General features: G+C 38.6%; 3 protein-coding genes and 2 pseudogenes across 3 annotated transcripts; 3 read left to right on the top strand and 2 right to left on the bottom strand.

The window, feature by feature from the left end:
• The first annotated feature begins 124 nt into the window (after positions 1 to 124).
• LOC111328289 (ubiquitin carboxyl-terminal hydrolase 31) lies at positions 125 to 8,894 on the top strand. Its single transcript, XM_022932693.2, has 9 exons — positions 125 to 1,065; positions 2,740 to 3,317; positions 3,628 to 3,739; positions 3,827 to 3,936; positions 4,280 to 4,360; positions 4,664 to 4,796; positions 5,100 to 5,222; positions 6,273 to 6,759; positions 8,110 to 8,894. The coding sequence occupies exons 1-9, from the start codon at positions 310 to 312 to the stop codon at positions 8,214 to 8,216; spliced, it is 2,487 nt and encodes an 828-aa protein (XP_022788428.2). The 5' UTR covers positions 125 to 309; the 3' UTR covers positions 8,217 to 8,894.
• A 147-nt stretch (positions 8,895 to 9,041) lies between these two features.
• LOC148721663 (actin, cytoplasmic-like) lies at positions 9,042 to 11,243 on the bottom strand (annotated as a pseudogene).
• Positions 11,244 to 11,850: 607 nt separating this feature from the next.
• Positions 11,851 to 13,751, bottom strand: LOC148721662 (actin, cytoplasmic-like). The gene is made up of 3 exons (XM_088736694.1): positions 13,471 to 13,751; positions 13,278 to 13,388; positions 11,851 to 12,751 (listed from the first exon to the last, which is right to left on the bottom strand). The coding sequence occupies exons 1-3, from the start codon at positions 13,723 to 13,725 to the stop codon at positions 11,987 to 11,989; spliced, it is 1,131 nt and encodes a 376-aa protein (XP_088592820.1). The 5' UTR covers positions 13,726 to 13,751; the 3' UTR covers positions 11,851 to 11,986.
• Positions 13,752 to 15,979: 2,228 nt separating this feature from the next.
• On the top strand, positions 15,980 to 17,720 carry LOC111320170 (actin, cytoplasmic). Its single transcript, XM_022922858.2, has 3 exons — positions 15,980 to 16,235; positions 16,318 to 16,428; positions 16,955 to 17,720. The coding sequence occupies exons 1-3, from the start codon at positions 15,981 to 15,983 to the stop codon at positions 17,717 to 17,719; spliced, it is 1,131 nt and encodes a 376-aa protein (XP_022778593.2). The 5' UTR covers position 15,980; the 3' UTR covers position 17,720.
• A 527-nt stretch (positions 17,721 to 18,247) lies between these two features.
• Positions 18,248 to 20,529, top strand: LOC111328318 (actin, cytoplasmic-like; annotated as a pseudogene).
• Positions 20,530 to 23,655: the final 3,126 nt, after the last annotated feature.

The following is a 23,655-nucleotide window of genomic DNA, read 5'->3' as shown; positions in this document are numbered from 1 at the left end:
GCACATATACCTTATTGTCCTTCTTGAAAGAATAACAGCAACAAATTTAATATTATTTGGGTCTATTTGGTTGCTCTTTGTCGTTACGAACGCTACGTCTTAGTGACGTCAGTCTACGCATGCTCTATAATTATTTTCCGCCGTTCCTAACCGATGACAAGTAGGAGATACGCAGCGGAAAGAGTTTGAAGAAGTTTACGATTTTTTACGCGAGAACATGACAGTTGTTTGGCTCTGTCAGTGAGGGCAGAATTTTTGCACTCGAGAAATTTTAGTCTATTCTTTCATCCGTGTGGAGCTGATGCAGAAATGTTCCAGAATCGTTCAGCGAGTCTTGGAGAACTTCATGGAGGTCACGGCGTACGTGAAGCAAGTGAGAGGGAGGAGGCGAATTTGGAGAGGTCCAAGAGTTCTAGGCATCTTACGAAGAAGAAAAGCTTCAAATTCGGGTCCAGAGATTCTGTCGGAAGAAGGAAATTAGTCAGAAGGCCATCGATGAAGTCTGTTACGAACATGGTTCACAAACTAATGATCCGAATGTCTGCTGTACAATTTCCTTCGAACTCTGCATACTCGACCTCTTCGATTGATAGGATAGATGAGGGTGCATCGTATAGGAAGAAGAATTTTGACGTTGCAGAAGAAGCTTCGTCGAAAATACGTAGAACTAAATCAATGGAGGTACTCAGTATGTCTGGTTTGAAGAATCATGGTAACACTTGCTTTATGAACTCGATTATTCAGTGTCTCGCTCACACTGATTTACTGGCTGAGTATTTTGTTATGGACCAATATAAGGAAGATTTGAAACTTCGTAAAGGACAAACTAAGAAATTCGGAACTCGCGGTGAAGTAACGGAGAAGCTGGCACTTTTACTCAAGAGTTTGTGGTCAAGTCAGTATAACTCGCAAATCAGCAGCGATTTCAAGTCGATCGTTGGAAAATATGGCGTGCAGTATCGAGGATACGCGCAACATGACGCACAGGAGTTTTTGCTTTGGCTTTTAGATAAGGTTCACGAGGATTTGAATCGGGCGACGAAGCGAAAATATAAAGCTAACAAGGTGGGTATAAGTCAAAAATACTCGCTTAATTAATATTGGGAACTCAATTTCCACGATATCGATACTAAGGTGTCGATCAAATCACTCACAATTAAGTGTCATGCAATTATGAACGTTGCTTTTGATTTTGTCGACTAGTTCGCTATGACAAGCTAAACATCGCATGTTTTTCTTATAAATGGTTCTTTGTTTTCATAATTTGCGTAAAAATTCGTTGATTGGGGAGAGTGTCTGATAAATTCTTCATGTTTTGGCTTTTAACCAATATTTAGGAAAAGCAGTGCAATACTTTTCTGAGTCTAAATACTACTTCAATGTCCAACAGAGCCATTTTATAGTGTTTTATTTACGTGCAAGTCGACAACTGTGAGAAGAGTAGCGCACTAAAGTAGAAATTATGGGACTTTTGCCGTATATCTCTGCATCATACTGAAGTCTGAGATGGAAAGCACTTCATAGATTAAATGTTCATTTTCGGTCACTTTAAATATTCTACACGATTGAGAAAGCTTGAGTGATCGTGATCAACTAGCAGTTTGTTATTTGCTCAACATGTCAGAAAGCTTTTAGTTGAAAGTTTGCAAATATTTTTCCCAGCTATCTTGCTAGATTTTAAACAATTCGGCCAAATCAAAATATAATTTGTGCAAATGTCTCCAGCTGAAAGGTTATCCTTCTAATCAAATAAACCGGCGGAGACGTAAAAATTTGAAATATGAAAACATTTAAAATGGGTGTCAACTTTTGTGAATATATCTTTGGTCATTTTTCATGATTATTTCTTTTCTATTCCTCACGACTTGATGCAGATGGTGCAAAGCTTTGTTTAAATGGAATGTTCCACCTTGAGAAGGTCCTTTGTGATCAGTTGTTCACTGTCACTGGACAAAATCACTAGCATCTCAAGGCATCAAGTGACAAAAAGTTCATGTCATCTTTGATCTCAGTAAAGTTTTTTTTTTGTTACTAAAACCTTGCAAAGGACTCTCACTACTTTTGAATGGAGTTTATTAAGGTTATCCAAGCTGTGGGCAGTGCTTCTATTCTTTACACACGTAGAGAACATTTTACCACCAAACAAAAGATGTTTCTAGAAATTTGATAAAAAGTGCATTGTTCAAAATTAGCAGAAATTAACATTATAAAGAAAGCTTCAAGTAGATCCTTGGACTGCTTTTGAATGGGGTAGATTTAACATGTTTTTTCATGCGCCATTAATTCTAGGCAAGTCATAGTTAAAAAATGTCTACCCAATAATTCACTAACTTAAACACTTTGATTAGAAGATATAATTCACTGACAGAAGTATTGAAAGCATGACAAATATAAGGACCTCATTGTCTTACCTACATGCATGCTCTTTGGCATCAGCTATTCCTTGAAGCAAAAAAATGTTATTGAGAAATTTTCCACTCTACCTAATCAATTTTATTTACTGATAGTCATGTGAGTATCTTTTGTCAAATGGAGTCTAAAAGTTATCTAAACAGATGTCTTGAATTTGCAGTATCTATAGTTATTTAGCTATGTTTTTGCTTGTGTTGTCCCCAGCTAACAAAAAATACAGTTTAAAAGTATTTCAATGATGTTTATGTTTGATTATGAAATTAATCAATGCATCAATTTTTTTTGTTTTGTGGTCTTAAGTTAATTGAGTAATCATCTTGATTTCAGGAAAGTTTAGGAAGATCAGATGACACCATTGCTCTGGAAGCACTTGCTAATCACACTCGCTGCAATGACAGTTTTGTCCTGGATTTATTCCAAGCTCAGTATCGTTCATCTCTCAAATGTCCCAGATGTCATCAACAGTCAACTACTTTTGATCCTTTTCTATGTCTTTCTTTACCCATCCCTCAGAGGGAAAGCCGTCCCATTATTGTCACCACAGTATTTGTTAACTCATCTAGAGTTCCTTTGCGAATAGGTGTCAGCGTGCCCATAAATGGAACAATTGCTGATCTGCGCAATGTTGTGTCAGACATGACAGGCATCAGTGAAGAATCTTTGATTCTCACAGAACTTTACTTTGATGGATTTCACAGAACATTTCATGATAAGCAGTCTCTGAGCATTGTTCATGAAGGAGACAATATTTATGCTTTTGAGGCTCCCACTGGACTTTTTCCTGAGATGGAAACAGAAGATGGAGAGGCACCTGTCTTGGCAGATAACAAGGGACCAATTCAAGATACTCTTCTGATTCTTCTGGCAAACTGCCAGGGTCCTGCAAAAACCACATCAAGTAAAAGGTAACTGTGTTAGTGGAGCATGTTTAGGTGAAGCATGTTTCTGACAGTAATGGTTTTGTTTCCTTTCATATCGCATTGTTTGAAATTTTTTGTCCCAACCTTGATTACCCTTTCCAAGGAATCTTCAGTTTTAAAGTTGTTTGTTGGGTGTAAAGTATTGATGTCCAACAAGGTGGCCACAATTTCTGTTTTGTAGAATTTTCAAACATAAGTATATTTCTTTATGTCAAGTTCCTTTCAATCCTTAAAATGTGTGTTGCTTTTAAAATTTGATTGAGGCATCACTGACATCAACATCTTACTGTTGCAGGTTTGGCCTCCCCTTTATTGTAAGAGTTCTCAGGGAACTAAGTTATGAAAATCTTCAAGCAGCAATCTTAAAAGCCATGTCAAGGATTCTAATGGACAATGTTTCATCACAGGTAAGAATTGAATAAGAAAGAATCCTCAAGCAACATCACATGATTATATGTATCAACCATAATAACATGTATGAAACTTTTCATCAGATCAAGAAGCAAGGCTTGGTGTTTAAGCTGAGAGTGATCAATGGTTTGCCAGGGAAAGGTGCACTTTCTCCCGAAGTGGATCATCCTTTGTATCAGGCAACTGTTGACAGGTGAGTACCATACCCTTTTTGATTTGCAAAACAGTTGACAGTCAAAATTTGTGCTTTAAACGAGCAGTATGCTTCACCTATATCTTATGTGTATCACCTCTTGTCACATTTTGAGAGGCAGTCAAGATGACAATTTCTGTGATCAATTTGATGACAATTTTAGATAGTTTCAGTTACTCTATGGAATCCCAAAGCATGGTCAGTGTCATAAGTTTGGATTTTCTTGGCGGTTTGTTTTTTGATGGCGATTTGTTTTTGGGACATAACTTCTTAAAACAAAAATAATATTAACTGTGTCTCTTAGCTTATATATCTCATCTTGGATTGTTCTGACTTCTCGTAGAGCACTCATGTCTTGTGGATCAGGAAGTGGACCTCCACATATCAAGATGATTGCTGAATGGGACCAAGAAACAAGAGTCAGGTAACAGAAAATCAAATTACTCCTTTGTATCCTAACATCAGTATGCATATTTCCCATGCTGTCCTCTATATATTTCCAAAGGTCCTAATAAGAGTAATTTGTTTAAAACTCAAGAGCTTTTTCGGGTGGTGATCATTTCTTTAAGTCTTATCACATTAACTTGTGATTCATGGGTGATATTGTGAGGAGAAATAAGATGTTAATCACTCTAAAGAGGTAAAGAGTCAAGGGTGTAATATTATCTTTCCTAGAAAACATAATTTATGTTTGTTCATGGTAGTCCTTGTGCCTCTCCTTTGATAGTTTTGTCAAGTCCAGTGTCTTACAAGAACGACCAGAGGAGCACTGCAGTGTGCGTGAAGTGGAGTCATTACACAACAGCACACATAATGTTGATCTGGAGGACTGCTTTAGGCTTTACACCAAAGATGAAAAGGTTCGTGCAGTTTTGCTTGTGACAGAGTATTACCCTCAGAACTTGTTTTTTGAGACTGTGTGATGTTTTAAGAACTTTCTCTGATCCCTAGGAAGTAGAGGAAACTACAACAGATTAACTTGAGGGTTTACTTGCAGAATGCGTTTCCTCTAACCCAAATGACTATAGTTTCAGGTCAAATATTATTAGTACCACAATTTCCACCCCACAGCTTTTAGCAAACTAAGATGTGCAACCTTGTGGGGTTACATGCACACAGACACTTAGTTCTTACATGAATATTATTTCTTTTTGTTTCTTTAGCTGGGTACTGAAGATGCCTGGCTTTGTCCTCGGTGCAAGAAACTTCAGCAAGGAACTGTGAAGCGACTGAGTCTATGGACTCTTCCTGAAGTGCTTGTGGTTCACCTGAAGAGATTCAGACAGGTAAGTTCAATTTTTTCTTATATTCAGGTAGAGAAGTAGAAATTTATTTGAGGTTCTGCTGAAAGCTGCAGTAAGGTTTCTGTTTCATGTTCCTTATTGCTTGTTTACTAAGAGGATGAAAGTTTCCCTTTTTTTCATAACATTTTAAATAAATATTACTGGTTATTGTACTCTTGTTATTTATCAATGCAAAATGTAAGCTAAAGGCAGATTCCCTCTTCATTGTTATTTACATCTGAAAAGCATGTAAACCTTTTTCGCTTGCAGGAATAACAAAAAAAATGAATTTCACTTTACAATTATAGCAAGAAACTTTTAGGCAGAAAATAATGCAATTACCCATTGCAGAAGGAAAAGATATCAACTCGGGATAAAATTTGAATTAATGCTGAATTCTCATAGCTAAACTTAAAGGAAATGTAGGGAAGGCAATGGAGAGAATTCATACTTACATGTTGGAAGTGAAAGGGTGAAATAACCCAAGCGCATCACCTGTTTGGAGGATTTTATCTTTAGAGGAGTAAACTGTAGTAAGGAAGGCTTCACAGGTTATCTTTTGACCCTTTGACTCCTGAGAGTGATTAGCATCTGATTTCTCCTTACGTTATCACCCCCAAACCACACATAAAGGTCATGAGAATAAAGAAAATGATCAGCAGCTAGAAACATTCTTGAGAGTTAAACGAAGTATTCTTGTCATCACCTTAGGAAATGTAAGGAGAACAGTATGGATGATATACATACTGAAGTATAGAGAACAGTATGGATGATATACATACTGATGTATAGAGAACAGTATGGATGATATACATACTGATGTATAGAGAACAGTATGGATGATATACACACTGATGTATAGAGAACAGTATGGGTGATATACATACTGAAGTTAGTGTGTAGGGTTAAGGAAAGATATAGGCAGTCTTAAACAAGTCCTCATCCAAGGATGAGACCTTCAAACTGTGTCAGAAATTGTGGAATTTTTTTACTACAACTGAGCTTGAAATTAATGATCTTTTTTAAAAATATTTAAACATTATCTTTTCCTAGACTTCTGCTGGTCGAACCAAACTCCACACTCTGGTGGACTTTCCTCTGACTGGGTTAGACGTGAATACGCACGTCGAACCTCGTGCCAAACGGTCGTCACCAGAAAGCCACTCATTAGGGTGGGGCACTTGGGGGCGAAAGCGTGCTAGTTCAGTCAGTGGTTCTGATGAAAACCTCTATGACCTGTATGCTGTTTGTAACCACACTGGGGGAATGACAGGAGGCCATTACACAGCATACTGCAAAAATCCTGTTGACTTTTCCTGGTACCTGTTTGATGACATGCGTGTAGAAAAGATAAGTGAGCACCAGATTGTCACAAAGGCAGCATACCTTTTGTTCTATGCGCGACGTAATGTGGGTTCTTCTTCAGCATCTGAAAGTTCGTCGGGTTCTGAGCACTGGGTTTGGAGAATGCCACGGTTTTCATATGAATCTGTGTTCAGCTCTCGCAATGAGCTTTCAAGTAAAGAGGACACTGCAACTGGTAGGATTCCTTCTTCTTTTGTTATTTTTTTTAACTTCCTGTTTGTTTTCAATACTGTAGCAAACCATTAAATTATTTTGGGTTTATGGAGTGTCACATATTTTTGAGAGTGCAATAGGGCCCAGTTGCTCAAAGAGTGATGAATGCTAACCCAGTTTAATCCAGGTCTCTTTATTTTCTCTATTCAAGAACCTCTTTGGGATGATTTTTCCTATTCTTTTTAGAGCGTACAATCATCAAATTGTAAACAAAAATAATGATACTGAATTTTCTTTAAACCTTTCAGATCTGAAATCAGATGACACTAACACTAGGTTATGTTAACCCAGCTTTGAACAACACAACAACAATTCCTCTTATATATAAATATAATAAATTAACAACAATTGTTGATTTTTTAGTATTTTGAAAGTTCACTTGTATTCATCAAGTTTCTCAGAGAAGTTAATTCTTAAATGGGGACTGCTTTTCAGTCTTGGGTGCACAAAGGCAGATAATTGATTTATTTACAGGTCCTTGTATGCAGTTTTTGTGTTTTTACTTCCGTGAGAAAAGTGTTGTTCTTTTCTGGCTTACAAGTTCATTTTTTTATGTCACTTGGATAATATGTCTACTTAGATGGCTACTACTGTTTGTGCCTACCTGTAAGATCTGGCCATTAAACATTTTCATTTGTTTACTAAGTTTGGCTACACTCCACAGGGGTGTAAATGAGACTTTTTCAAGAGGGGCTCATAGTTATAAATTCCTTTCACAAAGGAATGGGACTTATACCATGGCTTTATTTGTGTATCAGTGGGCTGGTATTCATTCGGTTGAGAGGGTATCTAGTAGTGGAAATATTATTTGCACTTTCCTAATGTTTTCACACTTTTGCAAACATGAAGTTTGAGAATTGTATCAACTTAAACAAAAATATTAAAATTATCTCGCAAAGGTTGGAGGTGGGTTCACTTTAAGATTCGAATATTATTCACTGAGGGAGGATACCTTGAGACCATCTAGCCACACCCTCATTAAATGATCCCTCTCCTTTAGTTGACACCAGTCTTCAAATCCCAATATCTGATTAGAAATTCTCATTTTGACCCCCGCTTCACCTTTCTTTTCTGTTAGTTACAAGAAATTAGAAGTAATACAGAGAACACCTCATCGTTGATATAGACTGGATTTCTTGATTCTCATAATCTATCCTTTTGATAATGTAAATTATCAGGGGAAGGGATACGTTTCAAGTGCTTGTGGGGTTTTATGGGTTTAAATCAAAATGTTAGGTCATAGAAACTGAAAGTTGATGGTGAAACTAGTTTTCTGTAGAGCATTGCAAATGAAATTCTCTTCTCGTTTCAGGTCATTCTACAAGTGAATCATGCAGTTCCCTTCCATGGGCTCAAGGGAATAACACATCAAACAGGTTGAACTGCAAAGAAAACATGCTAACAGAATCTTGTGTGTAACAAAAATTTGTTCTGTTTTCCTAGACTCCATGACACTTCCAAGGAGTTGCTGAAGTAAACACCTGTAATGGGACTGCACCGAACCCTCCAAGCTCCTTGGGGCTAATCAACAGAAATTTGACTAAATGTATTAATGCAAAGCCTTCCAGGTGGTGTTTAGTTGAAGGTCTAAATAATTTGTTCAGAAACAGGTAGTCATCTCAATTAATATTAAAACTTTTTTTAATTCACCTTCCCAATGAATTCTAACCTCAAGGCTTAGAAAAATTGCAGGCAAAGAATAGGCCAGGATTTTGACGTGAGCTTCTGTAAGAAGCCTTTTTGAATTGATTTATCGAGATGAATCTGTAGATAAGTTAAGAAGCTTGAAATTTCCTTTGGGAAAGACACCTAATATATGTAATATATCTACCACAGAGAACCATACTTGTAATAAAATGGGAAACAGGTTAACCTGCTAAGTCAAGAATAATTCATTTTTACAGCTCATAGCCATGAATTAAAAAAAAAACGTAACCCAAAATGGGTAACATATTTTCAACATTTTTTATGAAAACAATTGAAACCAAATGCACTGCATTGTAAACATATTGTGAGTAGCTAATTGCATCCAAATACGTAAAGTTCCTTAAGGCTCAGTGAACAGAGTTTGACTTGGTAATAAATTTATTTGTGCAAGTGTGTTGTTGATGTGATTAGTTCTCCAGTTAATCAGGGTGGTTATGGTAACAAATCTTGTGAAATGTGCAATTTACCACACACCTCCTTGCCCCGTGTTGATTCCATTTAGTAACGAGGATATTAGAGGCCTCCTTAATCACCACAGTTTTTCACAATTTTATTAATTTTTCATTTACTTATGGTTCAATGTTTTGGTACATGCAGTCTGAAATGACTTAAACTAACCAATGCCATATTGGTCCATTTTAATCAGTATTTGTTTAATAATTAATAGTAGGTAAAAAACAAGTTATAAAATAAGCAATGAATAATATCTTTCTGACATAATATTTCCAAAAAAAGTCAAAAGAATGTGGTGAGGATACTAAAAAAAAATGTTTGTACACAGTACATTGGATTTTAAATCCACAAATTGTGATATTCTTCATAATATGCCTTCATGACAGCTCTTTAGACTTTTCATTTGGGGAACATTATTTGCAAAGGAAAATAGTAAAAATATACATGAACAGTAATCCATGAAATGGTATTATCATGGTTAGAATTTTGTTGTACAGATGTGGTACAATGATGTAACTTAGCAAATAATTTTTTGCTTCTCACTACAATAATTTTGCAGATATACCCTAGAGAAATAGTCTTATAATAGCCACCATTTGTTATGACTCACTATTCATGATAGGGTCCAAAATAATTGGGAATACCAAGTTTCCAAAGGTCAACCTGGTTACAATAGCAAGGAGTGCACCCTAAGAAAAGTAGTCGTTTTGGAGTTTGATTATATCAAAATGCTCTCTCTCCTAGAAGCAAAGGTATCAGAGAAAATTTACAGCCAGAGAACAAGCAAAAGCTACCTGCAATGGGAGGATTTCATGTGTACATTTTTCTCTGAAGGAATTTACCAAAAAGTCTTCACCCTATCCTAACGTTTTCCATTGGGTGAAAAATATGTAGCTGGTGAACTCTCTTATCACTTTCATTCTTAGACAAATATGTAAAAGGTACAATATTCAAAGATTGTGCTCGCATGTCATGTAAATGAGCTTGATGTTGGTACCGTAGTACTGTGTTTTATTTATCTCAAACGAACGCCGAAAACTCGAGCTCATAGATTGGCCGCACGGCCTCGGTCAATGAAAGTGAAAGTGAAAGGTTTTCTGAAAATAACAGACAAAGAAGGCATCAAACTCTGAATACCTGCCTAAACGAAAAAAAAAACAACTATTAACTCACCGAACCGTTCGCTTAAGCCAGCGAAAGACACAATAACGCCCTTTAAAACTCTCTTCAATGGACAAAAAAACTAAACAAAACATCCGCAAACCCGAGCAATGGCGATTCCAGCCAAAAGTCATGTGACCGGCAAAGCTCGGACTCCCAAGGGAGTCGGGAGTGACACTTGGCTCTTCTCAAAGTAATGACCCTTCCTTTTAGAGTACAGTACTTCTGTTTATGGTACTCTTAAAAACACTTGCGGTGAACCATTGAAGGACCAGATTCATGATATTCCTGTTTTGAAATTCAATTTTGGGAGGTGGATAGTGATGCCAAGATCGATCCTCCAATCCAGGAAGCATATTTACACTAAGGAGGAGCAATAAACTCAGTCTTTGTCATGGGTGGAGCCAAGCAGATACTTTCTTCTGGATTCTATCATCCATCCCTGAGAACCTTGTGGAGCCACCTGCCAGCAACATATTTGAGTAAAAAATATTCCTCATTTCAAAATCACACTTATTAATTGAATTGTGACAAGCACTTTGGATACTACCAAGAGCCATAATTGGGACCTGTCCCATTATGGCTCTTGATACTACCAGATTCCATTCCTAGCAAAGAAGGTTGGAACATGGCCACTGGACATCTGAACCACTCAGTAGTTATGGCCATGACCTGATTAGTAGGAACTTCAACTCTTTTCTCCAAGCTTGAGCTGGAGGCAGCAGTCTGCATTTCTTGATCAAAGTCAAGAGCAACATAGCACAGGTTCTCTTTGATTTTGCTCACATGATCCCTGCAAAAACTCTGTTAGTAGAACTGTCAAGACCAAGCTCAACCAACATCTTCCATAAGTACTTTGTCAGTTGGAAACCACCAAAATCCAAAAACAAACGGCATCATTTACAGCATGGCCATCATTTACTGGAACTGCTTAGTAACATAAAAACCACTATCAATTACAACTGCAGTTTTTCAGCCAGCAGTGTAGAGAGACAACACAGCCTGTATGGCTACATACATGGCGGGAGAGTTGAACATCTCAAACATAATTTGCCAAAGAAGGTATAAGATCTTTAGATTCAAGAATGGATATCGTTTTTGTTGTAAAGTTGAAACCTTTGGGGATCCCCCTTAGGCACCCCGAAAACGGGAAGCCATATACGTTGTGTTGCTGTACTTTCAAGTTGGCGGGCATGTTTAAAAAGCTCGTTACTAGTTGTTGAGTATGGGTTTCATTGAATGAGGACAGGAGGGGGCTAGGAGGGCGCCGGAAGGCTTCTGAAGGTGGCCGTTCCACTTTTATAAAATATGTCGGATATAATGGCAATCTGTACCTATGGCTACTGTTGAAAAACATTTTGAACCAAACCAACATTGTTCTGGTACCTTTGGAACTATCCTCCTGCACCCTCATGACTTCTGTATTTAATAATAATAATAATAATAATAATTAAACATTTACAGGGCGCCTTTTCCATGCAGACATGATCAAAAGCGCGCATTCTTCCGTCTAAAACCCTGGTTCAGGTCATTAACTTTGATTAGTTCCCTAGAGTAGGAACTAGGCCCTTACGGTTTTGACTACTCCATCCTCTGCGAAGAGAAGGTAAAAAAAGGCTTATAAACAAGTATTTTTCTTCGCGTATTTTCTTTTTTCAGAACTGTTGATGACGTGCTTTAAAGTTATTGATGCAGTGCTTTAGTTTTAATCAGAACCATTGCACAAAAACACTTTTTAGCCAAGACAAATATTTATTTAAAGATTCCTCTTACGTTTGACGCTAGAAAAACAGATTTCATGACAACTCCGCTACAAATCCTGTGAGGTCAACTAAAAAATGTTCTCCCGGATACCATATTCTCCGTCTTTAAAAGCATTTACGATGAACAATTGAGGGACCAGATTCATCATATTCTTGCTTTGAAATCCACATCTGTTGGAAGGTGGACAGTGACGCCAAGATCGATCCTCCGATCCACACAGAGTATTTACGCTCAGGAGGAGCAATGATCTTGATCTTCATCGTGGGTGGAGCCAGAGCAATGATTTCCTTCTGCATTCTGTCAGCAATTCCTGGGAACATGGTGGAGCCACCAGACAACACTGTGTTGGCGTACAAATCCTTACGGATATCCACATCACACTTCATGATGGAATTGTATGTGGTCTCATGGATGCCGGCGGATTCCATTCCAAGGAAGGAGGGTTGGAACGTGGCCTCTGGTGCACGGAATCGCTCGTTGCCAATGGTGATGACTTGGCCATCAGGAAGCTCGTAGCTCTTCTCTAGGCTGGAGCTGGCGGCAGCAGTCTGCATTTCTTGCTCGAAATCCAGAGCAACATAACAGAGCTTCTCTTTGATGTCGCGCACGATCTCGCGCTCAGCTGTGGTAGTGAATGAGTAACCACGTTCGGTCAGAATCTTCATCAAGTAGTCGGTCAAGTCCCTGCCGGCCAAATCAAGGCGAAGGATGGCGTGGGGAAGAGCGTAGCCCTCGTAGATGGGAACTGTGTGACTGACACCATCTCCGCTGTCAAAGACGATACCTGTTGTTCGACCAGAGGCGTAGAGAGACAACACAGCCTGGATAGCTACATACATGGCTGGGGAGTTGAACGTCTCGAACATAATCTGTGAAGTAAATATGAGACTGGCCTATAGCTTTTTAGAAGGTCCATATTCCCGTTCGATAACTTGTAATTCAAAATCATCTCGTTAGAAATCCGTAACGATATCACTTGTATAATAATGTATGGCTATATCAGACAAAAATACAATAATTAAAAATCAGTCATGCAATTACTTCTCGTTTTTTCTATTATGACTTCAAAATCATTGAACCAGTGAAAGTCTTTCATTCTAATACTCAAAGTTTGTTGATTTCGTTAAATGTGACTTATAATAATTGACCGGGAAAACAAAATGGTTTGAAATCTGACCAATCTGTACGTCTGAACGCCTTGGAAGGAAATCGAGAGGGGCACCTCAGACAATTAACCGCTTAATTTCGCGCCCTTAAGTTTGAATTATGCTATCATGAATAATGATTTGTACAAAATGTACTGTACACACGTCCTTGGATTTTGCAGTAAAGTGAACAGTTTTCTAAGACTAAAAAATAAAAACAGAAAAATGTGGTTAAGGACAACGATTTTACCTGTGTCATTTTTTCTCTGTTGGCTTTTGGGTTTAGCGGAGCTTCTGTTAGCAGAACTGGGTGTTCCTCGGGCGCTACACGCAACTCGTTGTAGAAGGTGTGATGCCAGATCTGGAATTATACATGTAAAAGTAATCTTGTTAGGGGATCCTTAAGAGCGTACTGAGCATAAATGATAGAAAATTTAGTTTACCTTCTCCATGTCATCCCAATTGGTTACGATGCCGTGTTCAATGGGATATTTCAGAGTCAGAATACCTCGCTTGCTCTGAGCCTCATCGCCGACATACGAGTCTTTCTGACCCATACCAACCATCACACCCTGATGTCTTGGGCGACCGACGATGGAGGGAAACACTGCACGGGGAGCATCGTCTCCTGCAAAACCAGCCTTACACATACCGGAGCCATTGTCCACAACCAAAGCAGCAACGTCGTCGTCAGCCATTTCAATTCAGAGTAAACAGCGTGTGAATCTAGCCGCTTAAGTTGGAGAGCTCAACTGCACGTTGTGACGGTCGAACTAAATAAAAGTTTGGCCTCTGTGATGAGTTATTTCTGATACAGCTTTGTAAAGGTGCCTTCTAATTGGCTTGACCAAAACACATGACATAACCAATGACCAAGTCTCTTTGTTATTGGTGTGTTTGTGCTCAGGACTAGACCTTGCTGTTTTTGTTTGTCTCAAGTGTTAATTTGGAATTTCTTTCCCTCCGATAAACGCCGCTCTCATCAACACGTCCATTTTGCGTTTAAGTTTTCTTTGGTAGCAATGTACATAATCAGATGCAATGTCATAAAATCGTGCAAAGATGAATGTAGGTGAGCTCTCTAGACACCGAAGGCAAAAAAATCAAAATGAACGTCACATAAAAAAAATAGTCCTTCAAACTGTGTGTATAAGTAAAAATGAGACGAATGCTAAACCACATAAGTCTAGTCGCAGTTGACACCGGTAACAGATTTTATTCAGAGCATAGAAAACTTGTTAAAGTCTTAGCTGTGAAACCCCTTCCACGGTTGTCTGCCATTTTATGCTTGTTCGTTCTAACGTGCCGTCAAATTATCCTAGCAAAAACAAAAACAAAAGCCAGTTAAAGAAGGCACTCCCATGGGAAACTATTAATTTTTATGCTAGACATTTTACGCGTTTTGGCTCTGAGAAACATAGCTTTTTATGCATTCATTTTATGTAAATGTTATCGCAATGTCCCAGCAGAGTTCTCTTCCTCAAAGGTTATTGCCCTCGGCTATTGCCTCGAAAGAAGCGTAAGAATTGCCCGAGGCAATAGCCGAGGGCAACTCTAGCTTCTTTCGTACTCTCCAAACTCATTAGCTGAGAGTTAGACATTTTTTTTTTTGGTCCGGCCCTCTGACTCTACATACAGGCAAGAGGAGCAAGTGGAGTCTAATTCAGTCTGTAAGCAAAAGAGTGGTTAATCCGACGACCGCGAAGCGAGAGTGTTATTAGTCAATCACAAGTATTCTTTTCTAATTACAGCTTTATTTCATAACACAAGACATTGAGGAAAATGTTACAGCATACATACAATAAATTAAACTACATTATTACGTAAGAGGAAAAAAAAAAAAGAATAAAGAAAAAAATGAAATGAAATAAGATAAAGAAAAGTAAACAAACAACACTACAAAGAAACATTCCAATGCAGTTTGATTACGAAATTACAATGTTGTGGAAGAGGGAAATAATTAGGATTTTAACATAAAAGATAAACCTGAAGAAAGGCTGCTAGACAAATGGAAGGTAAACTAAATGTAAAAGTGCCATTCTGAGTTACCATTTCGTTATTCTAAGGGCTTCACGATTCGTCAATGTGAACATGTTGGCCGATTCTGTCCACGTTACTCACAATACCTTTAGTAAACAACAGGTGGGACTAAAATGCACGCAAAAACTAGCTATAGTCAAAGTTTGGCATTGCGACAACATTTACATCAAATGAATGCATAAGAAGCTATGTTTCTCAGAGCCAAAACGCGTAAAATGTTTAGCATAAAAATTAATAGTTTCCCATGGGAGTGCCTTCTTTAACTGGCTTTTGTTTTTGTTTTTGCTAGGATAATTTGACGGCACGCTAGAACGAACAAGCATAAAATGGCAGACAACCGTGGAAGGGGTTTTACCGCTAAGATTTAACAAGTTTTCTATTCTCTGAATAAAATCTGTTACCGGTGTCAACTGTGACCAGACTTGTGTGGTTTAGCATTCGTCTCTTTTTTACTTATACACACAGTTTGAAGGACTATTTTTTTTATGTGACGTTCATTTTGATTTTTTTGCCTTCGGTGTCTAGAGAGCTCACCTACATTCATCTTTGCACGATTTTATGACATTGCATCTGATTATGTACATTGCTACCAAAGGAAACTTAAACGCAAAATGGACTTGTTGATGAGAGCGGCGTTTATCGGAGGGAAAGAAATTCCAAATTAACACTTGAGACAAACAAAAACAGCAAGGTCTAGTCCTGAGCATAAAACACACCTATAACAAAGAGACCGACTTGGTCATTGGTTATGTCGCGTGTTTTGGACAAGCCAATGAGAAGGGACCTTTACAAAGCTGTATCAGAAATAACTCATCACAGAGGCCAAACTTTTATTTAGTTCGACCGTCACAACGTGCAGTTGAGCTCTCCAACTTAAGCGGCTAGATTCACACGCTGTTTACTCTGAATTGAAATGGCTGACGACGACGTTGCTGCTTTGGTTGTGGACAATGGCTCCGGTATGTGTAAGGCTGGTTTTGCAGGAGACGATGCTCCCCGTGCAGTGTTTCCCTCCATCGTCGGTCGCCCAAGACATCAGGGTGTGATGGTTGGTATGGGTCAGAAAGACTCGTATGTCGGCGATGAGGCTCAGAGCAAGCGAGGTATTCTGACTCTGAAATATCCCATTGAACACGGCATCGTAACCAATTGGGATGACATGGAGAAGGTAAACTAAATTTTCTATCATTTATGCTCAGTACGCTCTTAAGGATCCCCTAACAAGATTACTTTTACATGTATAATTCCAGATCTGGCATCACACCTTCTACAACGAGTTGCGTGTAGCGCCCGAGGAACACCCAGTTCTGCTAACAGAAGCTCCGCTAAACCCAAAAGCCAACAGAGAAAAAATGACACAGGTAAAATCGTTGTCCTTAACCACATTTTTCTGTTTTTATTTTTTAGTCTTAGAAAACTGTTCACTTTACTGCAAAATCCAAGGACGTGTGTACAGTACATTTTGTACAAATCATTATTCATGATAGCATAATTCAAACTTAAGGGCGCGAAATTAAGCGGTTAATTGTCTGAGGTGCCCCTCTCGATTTCCTTCCAAGGCGTTCAGACGTACAGATTGGTCAGATTTCAAACCATTTTGTTTTCCCGGTCAATTATTATAAGTCACATTTAACGAAATCAACAAACTTTGAGTATTAGAATGAAAGACTTTCACTGGTTCAATGATTTTGAAGTCATAATAGAAAAAACGAGAAGTAATTGCATGACTGATTTTTAATTATTGTATTTTTGTCTGATATAGCCATACATTATTATACAAGTGATATCGTTATGGATTTCTAACGAGATGATTTTGAATTACAACTTATCGAACGGGAATATGGACCTTCTAAAAAGCTATAGGCCAGTCTCATATTTACTTCACAGATTATGTTCGAGACGTTCAACTCCCCAGCCATGTATGTAGCTATCCAGGCTGTGTTGTCTCTCTACGCCTCTGGTCGAACAACCGGTATCGTCTTTGACAGCGGAGATGGTGTCAGTCACACAGTTCCCATCTACGAGGGCTACGCTCTTCCCCACGCCATCCTTCGCCTCGATTTGGCCGGCAGGGACTTGACCGACTACTTGATGAAGATTCTGACCGAACGTGGTTACTCATTCACTACCACAGCTGAGCGCGAGATCGTGCGCGACATCAAAGAGAAGCTCTGTTATGTTGCTCTGGATTTCGAGCAAGAAATGCAGACTGCTGCCGCCAGCTCCAGCCTAGAGAAGAGCTACGAGCTTCCTGATGGCCAGGTCATCACCATTGGCAACGAGCGATTCCGTGCACCAGAGGCCACGTTCCAACCCTCTTTCCTTGGAATGGAATCCGCCGGTATCCATGAGACCACATACAATTCCATCATGAAGTGTGATGTGGATATCCGTAAGGATTTGTACGCCAACACAGTGTTGTCTGGTGGCTCCACCATGTTCCCAAGAATTGCTGACAGAATGCAGAAGGAAATCACTGCTCTGGCTCCACCCACGATGAAGATCAAGATCATTGCTCCTCCTGAGCGTAAATACTCTGTGTGGATCGGAGGATCGATCTTGGCGTCACTGTCCACCTTCCAACAGATGTGGATTTCAAAGCAAGAATATGATGAATCTGGTCCCTCAATTGTTCATCGTAAATGCTTTTAAAGACGGAGAGTATGGTATCTGGGAGAACATTTTTTAGTTGACCTCACAGGATTTGTCTCGGAGTTCTCATAAAATCTGTTTTTCTAGCGTCAAACGTAAGAGGAATCTTTAAATAAATAGTTGTCTTGGCTAAAAAGTGTTTTTTGCAATGATTCTAATTAAAACTAAAGCACTGCATCAATAACTTTAAAGCGCGTCATCAACAGTTCTGAAAAAAGCAAATACGCGAAGAAAAATACTTGTTGACAAGACTTTTTCAACCCTCCCTTCGAAGAGGATGGGGTAGTCAAAACCGTAAGGGCCTAGTTCCTATTCTAGGGAACTAATCAAAGTCAATGACCGGAACCAGGGTTTTTAGACGGAAGAATGCGCGCTTTTGATTATATCTGCATGGAAAAGGCGCGCTATAAATTTTTAATTATTATTGTTATTATTATTATTATTATTATTATTATTAAATAGAGAAGTCATGAGGGTGCAGGAGGATAGTTCCAAAGGTACCAGAACTTAATGTTGGTTTGGTTCAAAATGTTTTTCAACAGTAGCCATAGGTACAGATTGCCATTATATCCGACATATTTTATAAAAGTGTAATGGTCATCTTAAGGAGCCTTCCGGCGCCCTCCTAGCCCCCTCCTGTCCTCCGCCCCCTCCTCTCTCCTCCCCTCTTCAACCCTTTAAAATTCCGCTGGTCTTGTGTTGTGTTCTTTACAAGGGCGTGTAATGTACTTGTGTAGTTATAATAACTAACGGAAGCAAAACTGGAAAATGTTTCACGGCCACAAAATGAGCTTTCTTGAGGATTTCCAAGTTTTGTAATAGGGCCCAGCGGTCTTTTGCCCAGTGGAAGATCTTTGTAATATTCTTTATCGTGGCGAAAAGAGAAATCTTAAACTTCATCTTAAAGCAGACAGTAGACACCAGCAAAACTCTATCCTTTCTCAAACACGTTCCTGCAGAGGTCGTGATCCGATCCAACACTGAGACAGTGCTCGTTTCCAGACCTCCCAAATGCTGACCGTGACGCCGTGCTAAATAAAATGAATCTGTGGTCATAGTTCTCGAGATATCGTAACCAACTTGGATGACATGGAGAAGGTGCAGCAATTTTTTCAAGTAAATTGCGGGGAAAATGGACTCGACTCACTGTCGGTCAGGAATTTCCTTAATTATAGATCTGGCATCACACCTTCTACAACCAGTTGCGTGTAACGTCAAAGGAACACCCAGTTCTACTGACCGTGACTCTTGTCAACCCAAGAGCCAACAGAGGGAAAATGACACAAGTCAGGAGTACTTAGTTCGGTTAGACAGAGGGAGGGGAGGGTGATGAAGGGGGAGGTGGCAATATTCGACAGTTTGTACCCTCTCGTACACCGAGAGTGTAAGTACTGTAATCCTTTTACCCGGGATGACATTCAACAACCAAATCACGGTTTACCTTCCCTCATCTTGAAGGAATGCATGAGGGCCTCTCCTGTGTGGGTGGGTGTAACATATTATGTAATTTATATGTACCGTCTTCTTAGGGTGTCTGTAAGTAAATCGCCAGATCAAAACTAATTATAAAATTTTGCAACTGGAAAATGATATTGTTTGTGATTTATCTCTCTCTTATTTATTGAAAAGGCATGTATTCCTTGCAAATTAGTGATTGTGATGAATAAATTATAGATAGATATTAATGAATCATCAAGAAATGTTTTTACCAGTAATTGATAATAAATGGAAGGCTGCCAAATTTGGGTTGACAACTGAAAACTTTGTGGTTTTCCTTCTATTGTGAATCTGAAGCCAGTTTTTTTAGTTAAAACTGTTATAATATCATTCAATCAAGCCCAAACTCAACAACTAGTAACGAGCTTTTTTAACATGCCCGCCAACTTGAAAGTTCAACAACACAACGCAGATCGCTTCCCGTTTTCGGGGTGCTCCTGCAAGTCACTCAGGGGTCCCTAAGGGGGATCCCCAAAGGTTTCAATATTACAACAAAAATGATATCCATTCTTGAACCTAAAGATTCTTATACTTTCTTTGGCAAATTATGTTTGAGATGTTCAACTCTCCAGCCATGTATGTAGCCATACAGGCTGTGTTGTCTCTCTACACTGCTGGCTGAAAAACTGCAGTTGTAATTGATAGTGGTTTTTATGTTACTAAGCAGTTCCAGTAAATGAAGGCCATGCTGTAAATGATGCCATTTATTCTTTGGATTTTGGTGGTTTCCAACTGACAAAGTACTTATGGAAGATGTTGGATGAGCTTGGCCTTGACAGCTCTACTAACAGAGTTTGCAGGGATCATGTGAGCAAAATCAAAGAGAACCTGTGCTATGTTGCTCTTGACTTTGATCAAGAAATACAGACTGCTGCCTCCAGCTCAAGCTTGGAGAAAAGAGTTGAAGTTCCTACTAATCAGGTCATGGCCATAACTACTGAGTGGTTCAGATGTCCAGAGGGCATGTTCCAACCTTCTTTGCTTGGAATAGAATCTGGTGTATCCAAAGTGCTTATTACAATTCAATTAATAAGTGTGATTTTGAAATGAGGAAGATTTTTTACTCAAACATGTTGCTGGCAGGTGGCTCCACAAAGTTCTCAGGGATGGATGATAGAATCCAGAAGGAGGTATCTGCTTGGCTCCACCCATGACAAAGACTGAGATTATTGCTCCTCCTCCTTAGTGTAAATATGCTTCCTGGATTGGAGGATTAATCTTGGCATCACTATCCATGCACCTCCCAAAATTGGATTTCAAAACAGGAATATCATGAATCTGATCCTTCAATTGTTCACCGCAAGTGTTTTTAAGAGTACCATAAACAGAACTATTGTACTCTAAAAGAAAGGGTCATTAGTTTGAGAAGAGCCAAGCTCATTTACATGACATGTGAGCACAATCTTTGAATATTGTACCTTTTACATAATAATTTGGATATAGCAACAAAATTGAAGCGGTAAATTGGCCACCGTAACGATTACAAAAGCTGACGTTTCGAGCGTTAGCCCTTCGTCGGAGCGAATAGAGGAATTGTGGGTTGTGTGTGCTTTTAAAGGCAGAGAATGGAGCTACGTTATTGTGGGAACATGGCAACGAGAAAAACAAGAATAAATTAGTACCTTTTACATAGTTGTCTAAGAAATAAAGTGATGAGAGAGTTTACCATCTACATACACATTTCACCCAATGGAAAACGTTAGGATAGGATGAATACTTTTTTGGTAAATTCCTTTAGAGAAAAATGTACACATGAAATCCTCCCATTGCAGGTAGCTTTTGCTTGTTCTCTGGCTGTAAATTTTCTCTGATACCTCTGCTTGTAGGAGAGAGAGCATTTTGATATAATCAAACTCCAAAACGACTACTTTTCTTAGGTGCACTCCTTGCTATTGTAACCAGGTTGACCTTTTAAACTTGGTATTCCCAATTATTTTGGACCCTATCGTGATAGGGCTCTGATAGCTATGTTATAATTAACGATTATTCCACGAGCGCGCGTTGGATCTGAGATGATAGATAAATCAGTGAAAGGTTCCGGGAATTCTGCTTTTTTACAAAAAGATCAACTCTCCTAATTGAAAAGAGCAGAAAAATTAACTTTCTGCATTTTTTTTCATAGAACAGCATGCAAAATTGTTACCTCTTTTGTAAACCGCGAAAAAGGTACCTTTTTTGCTCTTTTGATAGGAACGTTTCTAAACCGCAAAAAAGGTACCTTTTTCGCGCTTTTGAAGAGATCGCTTCAAATTGAAAAAAAGGTACCTTTTTCGCGCTTTAAAGTTTTGTTTAATAAAATGAGAAATGGATGAAAAGTGGACAATATTGACGTTAAAATATTCCACTCGAAAGCTTAAAATACCCGCCTTTTTTTCTCTAAAAAGGTACCTTTTTTAACTTTTCACCTAATCGACTAGCATTAACAAAAAAGGTAACAATTTTGCATGTTGTTCTATGAAAAATAAATGCAGAAAGTTAATTTTTCTACTCTTTTCAATTAGGAGAGTTGATCTTTTTGTAAAAAAGCAGAATTGCCGGAACCTTTCACTGATTTAGATAGCCAACGAGGCGCGTAGCGCGTAGCGTGTAGCGCCTCGTTCACTATAATCATCTCATATCCAACAAGCGCTCGTGGAATAATTGTTTTATTAGTATAGTTAATCACATGATTTCGAGTGCAGTTTGGAATAAATAAGCACTGCACTCACCCTACGGGCTCATGCAATTTTGTTAGTCTTTGAAAAAAGGTACTCGTGCTTATTTATTCCAAATTGCACGAGAAAATCATGTGATTATCTATTAATAATATACATGAAAAAGTACGGGCTAGTTTCTCATAACTACGCAGAAGAAAAGCACGCGCAACACGTTAACACTACATTAATTATGCATTCAGTCTTTGTTTAATGAAAACAATAGCGATAACAATAGAATTCCTCAGAGACTAGTAGTCTTTATTTTCAAAGTTCTGATTTTTTTTCTAAGTCTTTTTTGAAATAGGGTGAATTTCGCGCGTTTTGGCTTTGGAAAACGAAAATTTCAAATAATTTTACAAAAGTTTTCAATTTTGAAACATAATTGAATGCTAACTATGGTTAGCTGGAAGAGTTTGTTTTAACCGGTTTAAACGTCCCTTTAACCGTATTTTTTTGGTGTGGGTAACGTTTAATTATTTTCAACTTTCTGTATTAATTCATTACATGTTTCATTTGTTCTCAGTATTTTATCATAAGCAAAAATTTCCAGATAATGGATGTACAGACCCCGAGTGATTTATGCCAAATAACCGTGCAGTCCCATATAACTCGCATGCTTTCTTTTTTTTTTTCCTTTGGGACTCAATCCTGTATTTCACCTTGGACTCCAGGCAACAGACAGGCGTGCGTCAACAAATGGACGTGCAAACGTGATTTACAATAAATCTCTGGTGTATTCATCAGTAACTAGTTTAGTTTTTCTAATCCATATTCATGTTGAACTGTAGAATTTGCGTCAAACGAAACAACCACGGACGGATGAAGACGTGTTACGGCGCGAGGAAAATTTGTAGCAAGAGCTTGCTTTATGTCCAAATGGCTCGAAGCTTGGAATATCGGAGATTTTTATTTCAACTGGAGGTAAGTTTTGGTATATATCTAGGAAATTGCTGGTTAAGTCCAGAGAATTCAATTTTCCCCCAACTCCAAAAGCCAAAAGTAAACTTGCTAAGCACGTGCACATTCAGTTCGCTTATTGCTTCGCCTTCGACTCACGGCTTTACATTCAATCAAAAGAAATGTCGTAATAAAGTCCCTGTGTGTATCAAAGAGTTTTTACTGAGGCAGATTTCTCTGAAAGAAATTTACACTCGCAATTCGGTTTTGGATTGATGCAACAACGTGCTAAGAGCTACTCAAGCTACTGGAGGGAGTTTTGTCAAAGCAGATAACTGTTTTTCGGAAACTTTTTGCAAACTTTTTGTGGTAAAAATTCGAAATTAAACCATCACTTTTGCGCCTCAAATTGTACTTTCACTAGAAATACTCTCTACCGGTTTTGGCGTTCTCATTTATCAGGTATTTGGTTGGTAGGGAATTTAAATCAAAGTGACATTGAACTCGTGGATATACAGAGCAGGATGTTATTGGACTAGTAATAGTTGTCACTAAAACTGTCCCCGGCCGTTTTTAACACTCGAATTCTTATCTCAAAACCGGCTTCCTTTTAGAGTTTATACGAAGCATAGTTCTCCTTGTAGTACCTCCTCAGGTTTCAGCCTCTACGCTCCTTCCGAGGCAAAAGATACAGTTGTTGTATCAAAAGCCGATCATCCTGTGGCTCTAAGAAACCGACAGAGTTACGCCATCATCCCCAAAGAGTAGACCTCCCTAACTGATTTGCTATATTTAACAATTGATGCATTATCCATGACCATATGCATGCTCTCCCCAGACTCCTAA

Source organism: Stylophora pistillata, chromosome 10, assembly GCF_964205215.1.
Source record: "Stylophora pistillata chromosome 10, jaStyPist1.2, whole genome shotgun sequence".
Classification (NCBI taxonomy): Eukaryota; Metazoa; Cnidaria; class Anthozoa; order Scleractinia; family Pocilloporidae; genus Stylophora; species Stylophora pistillata.
The sequence above is the reverse complement of the archived record's forward strand: the minus strand, read 5'-3'. Positions and strand labels throughout refer to the sequence as shown.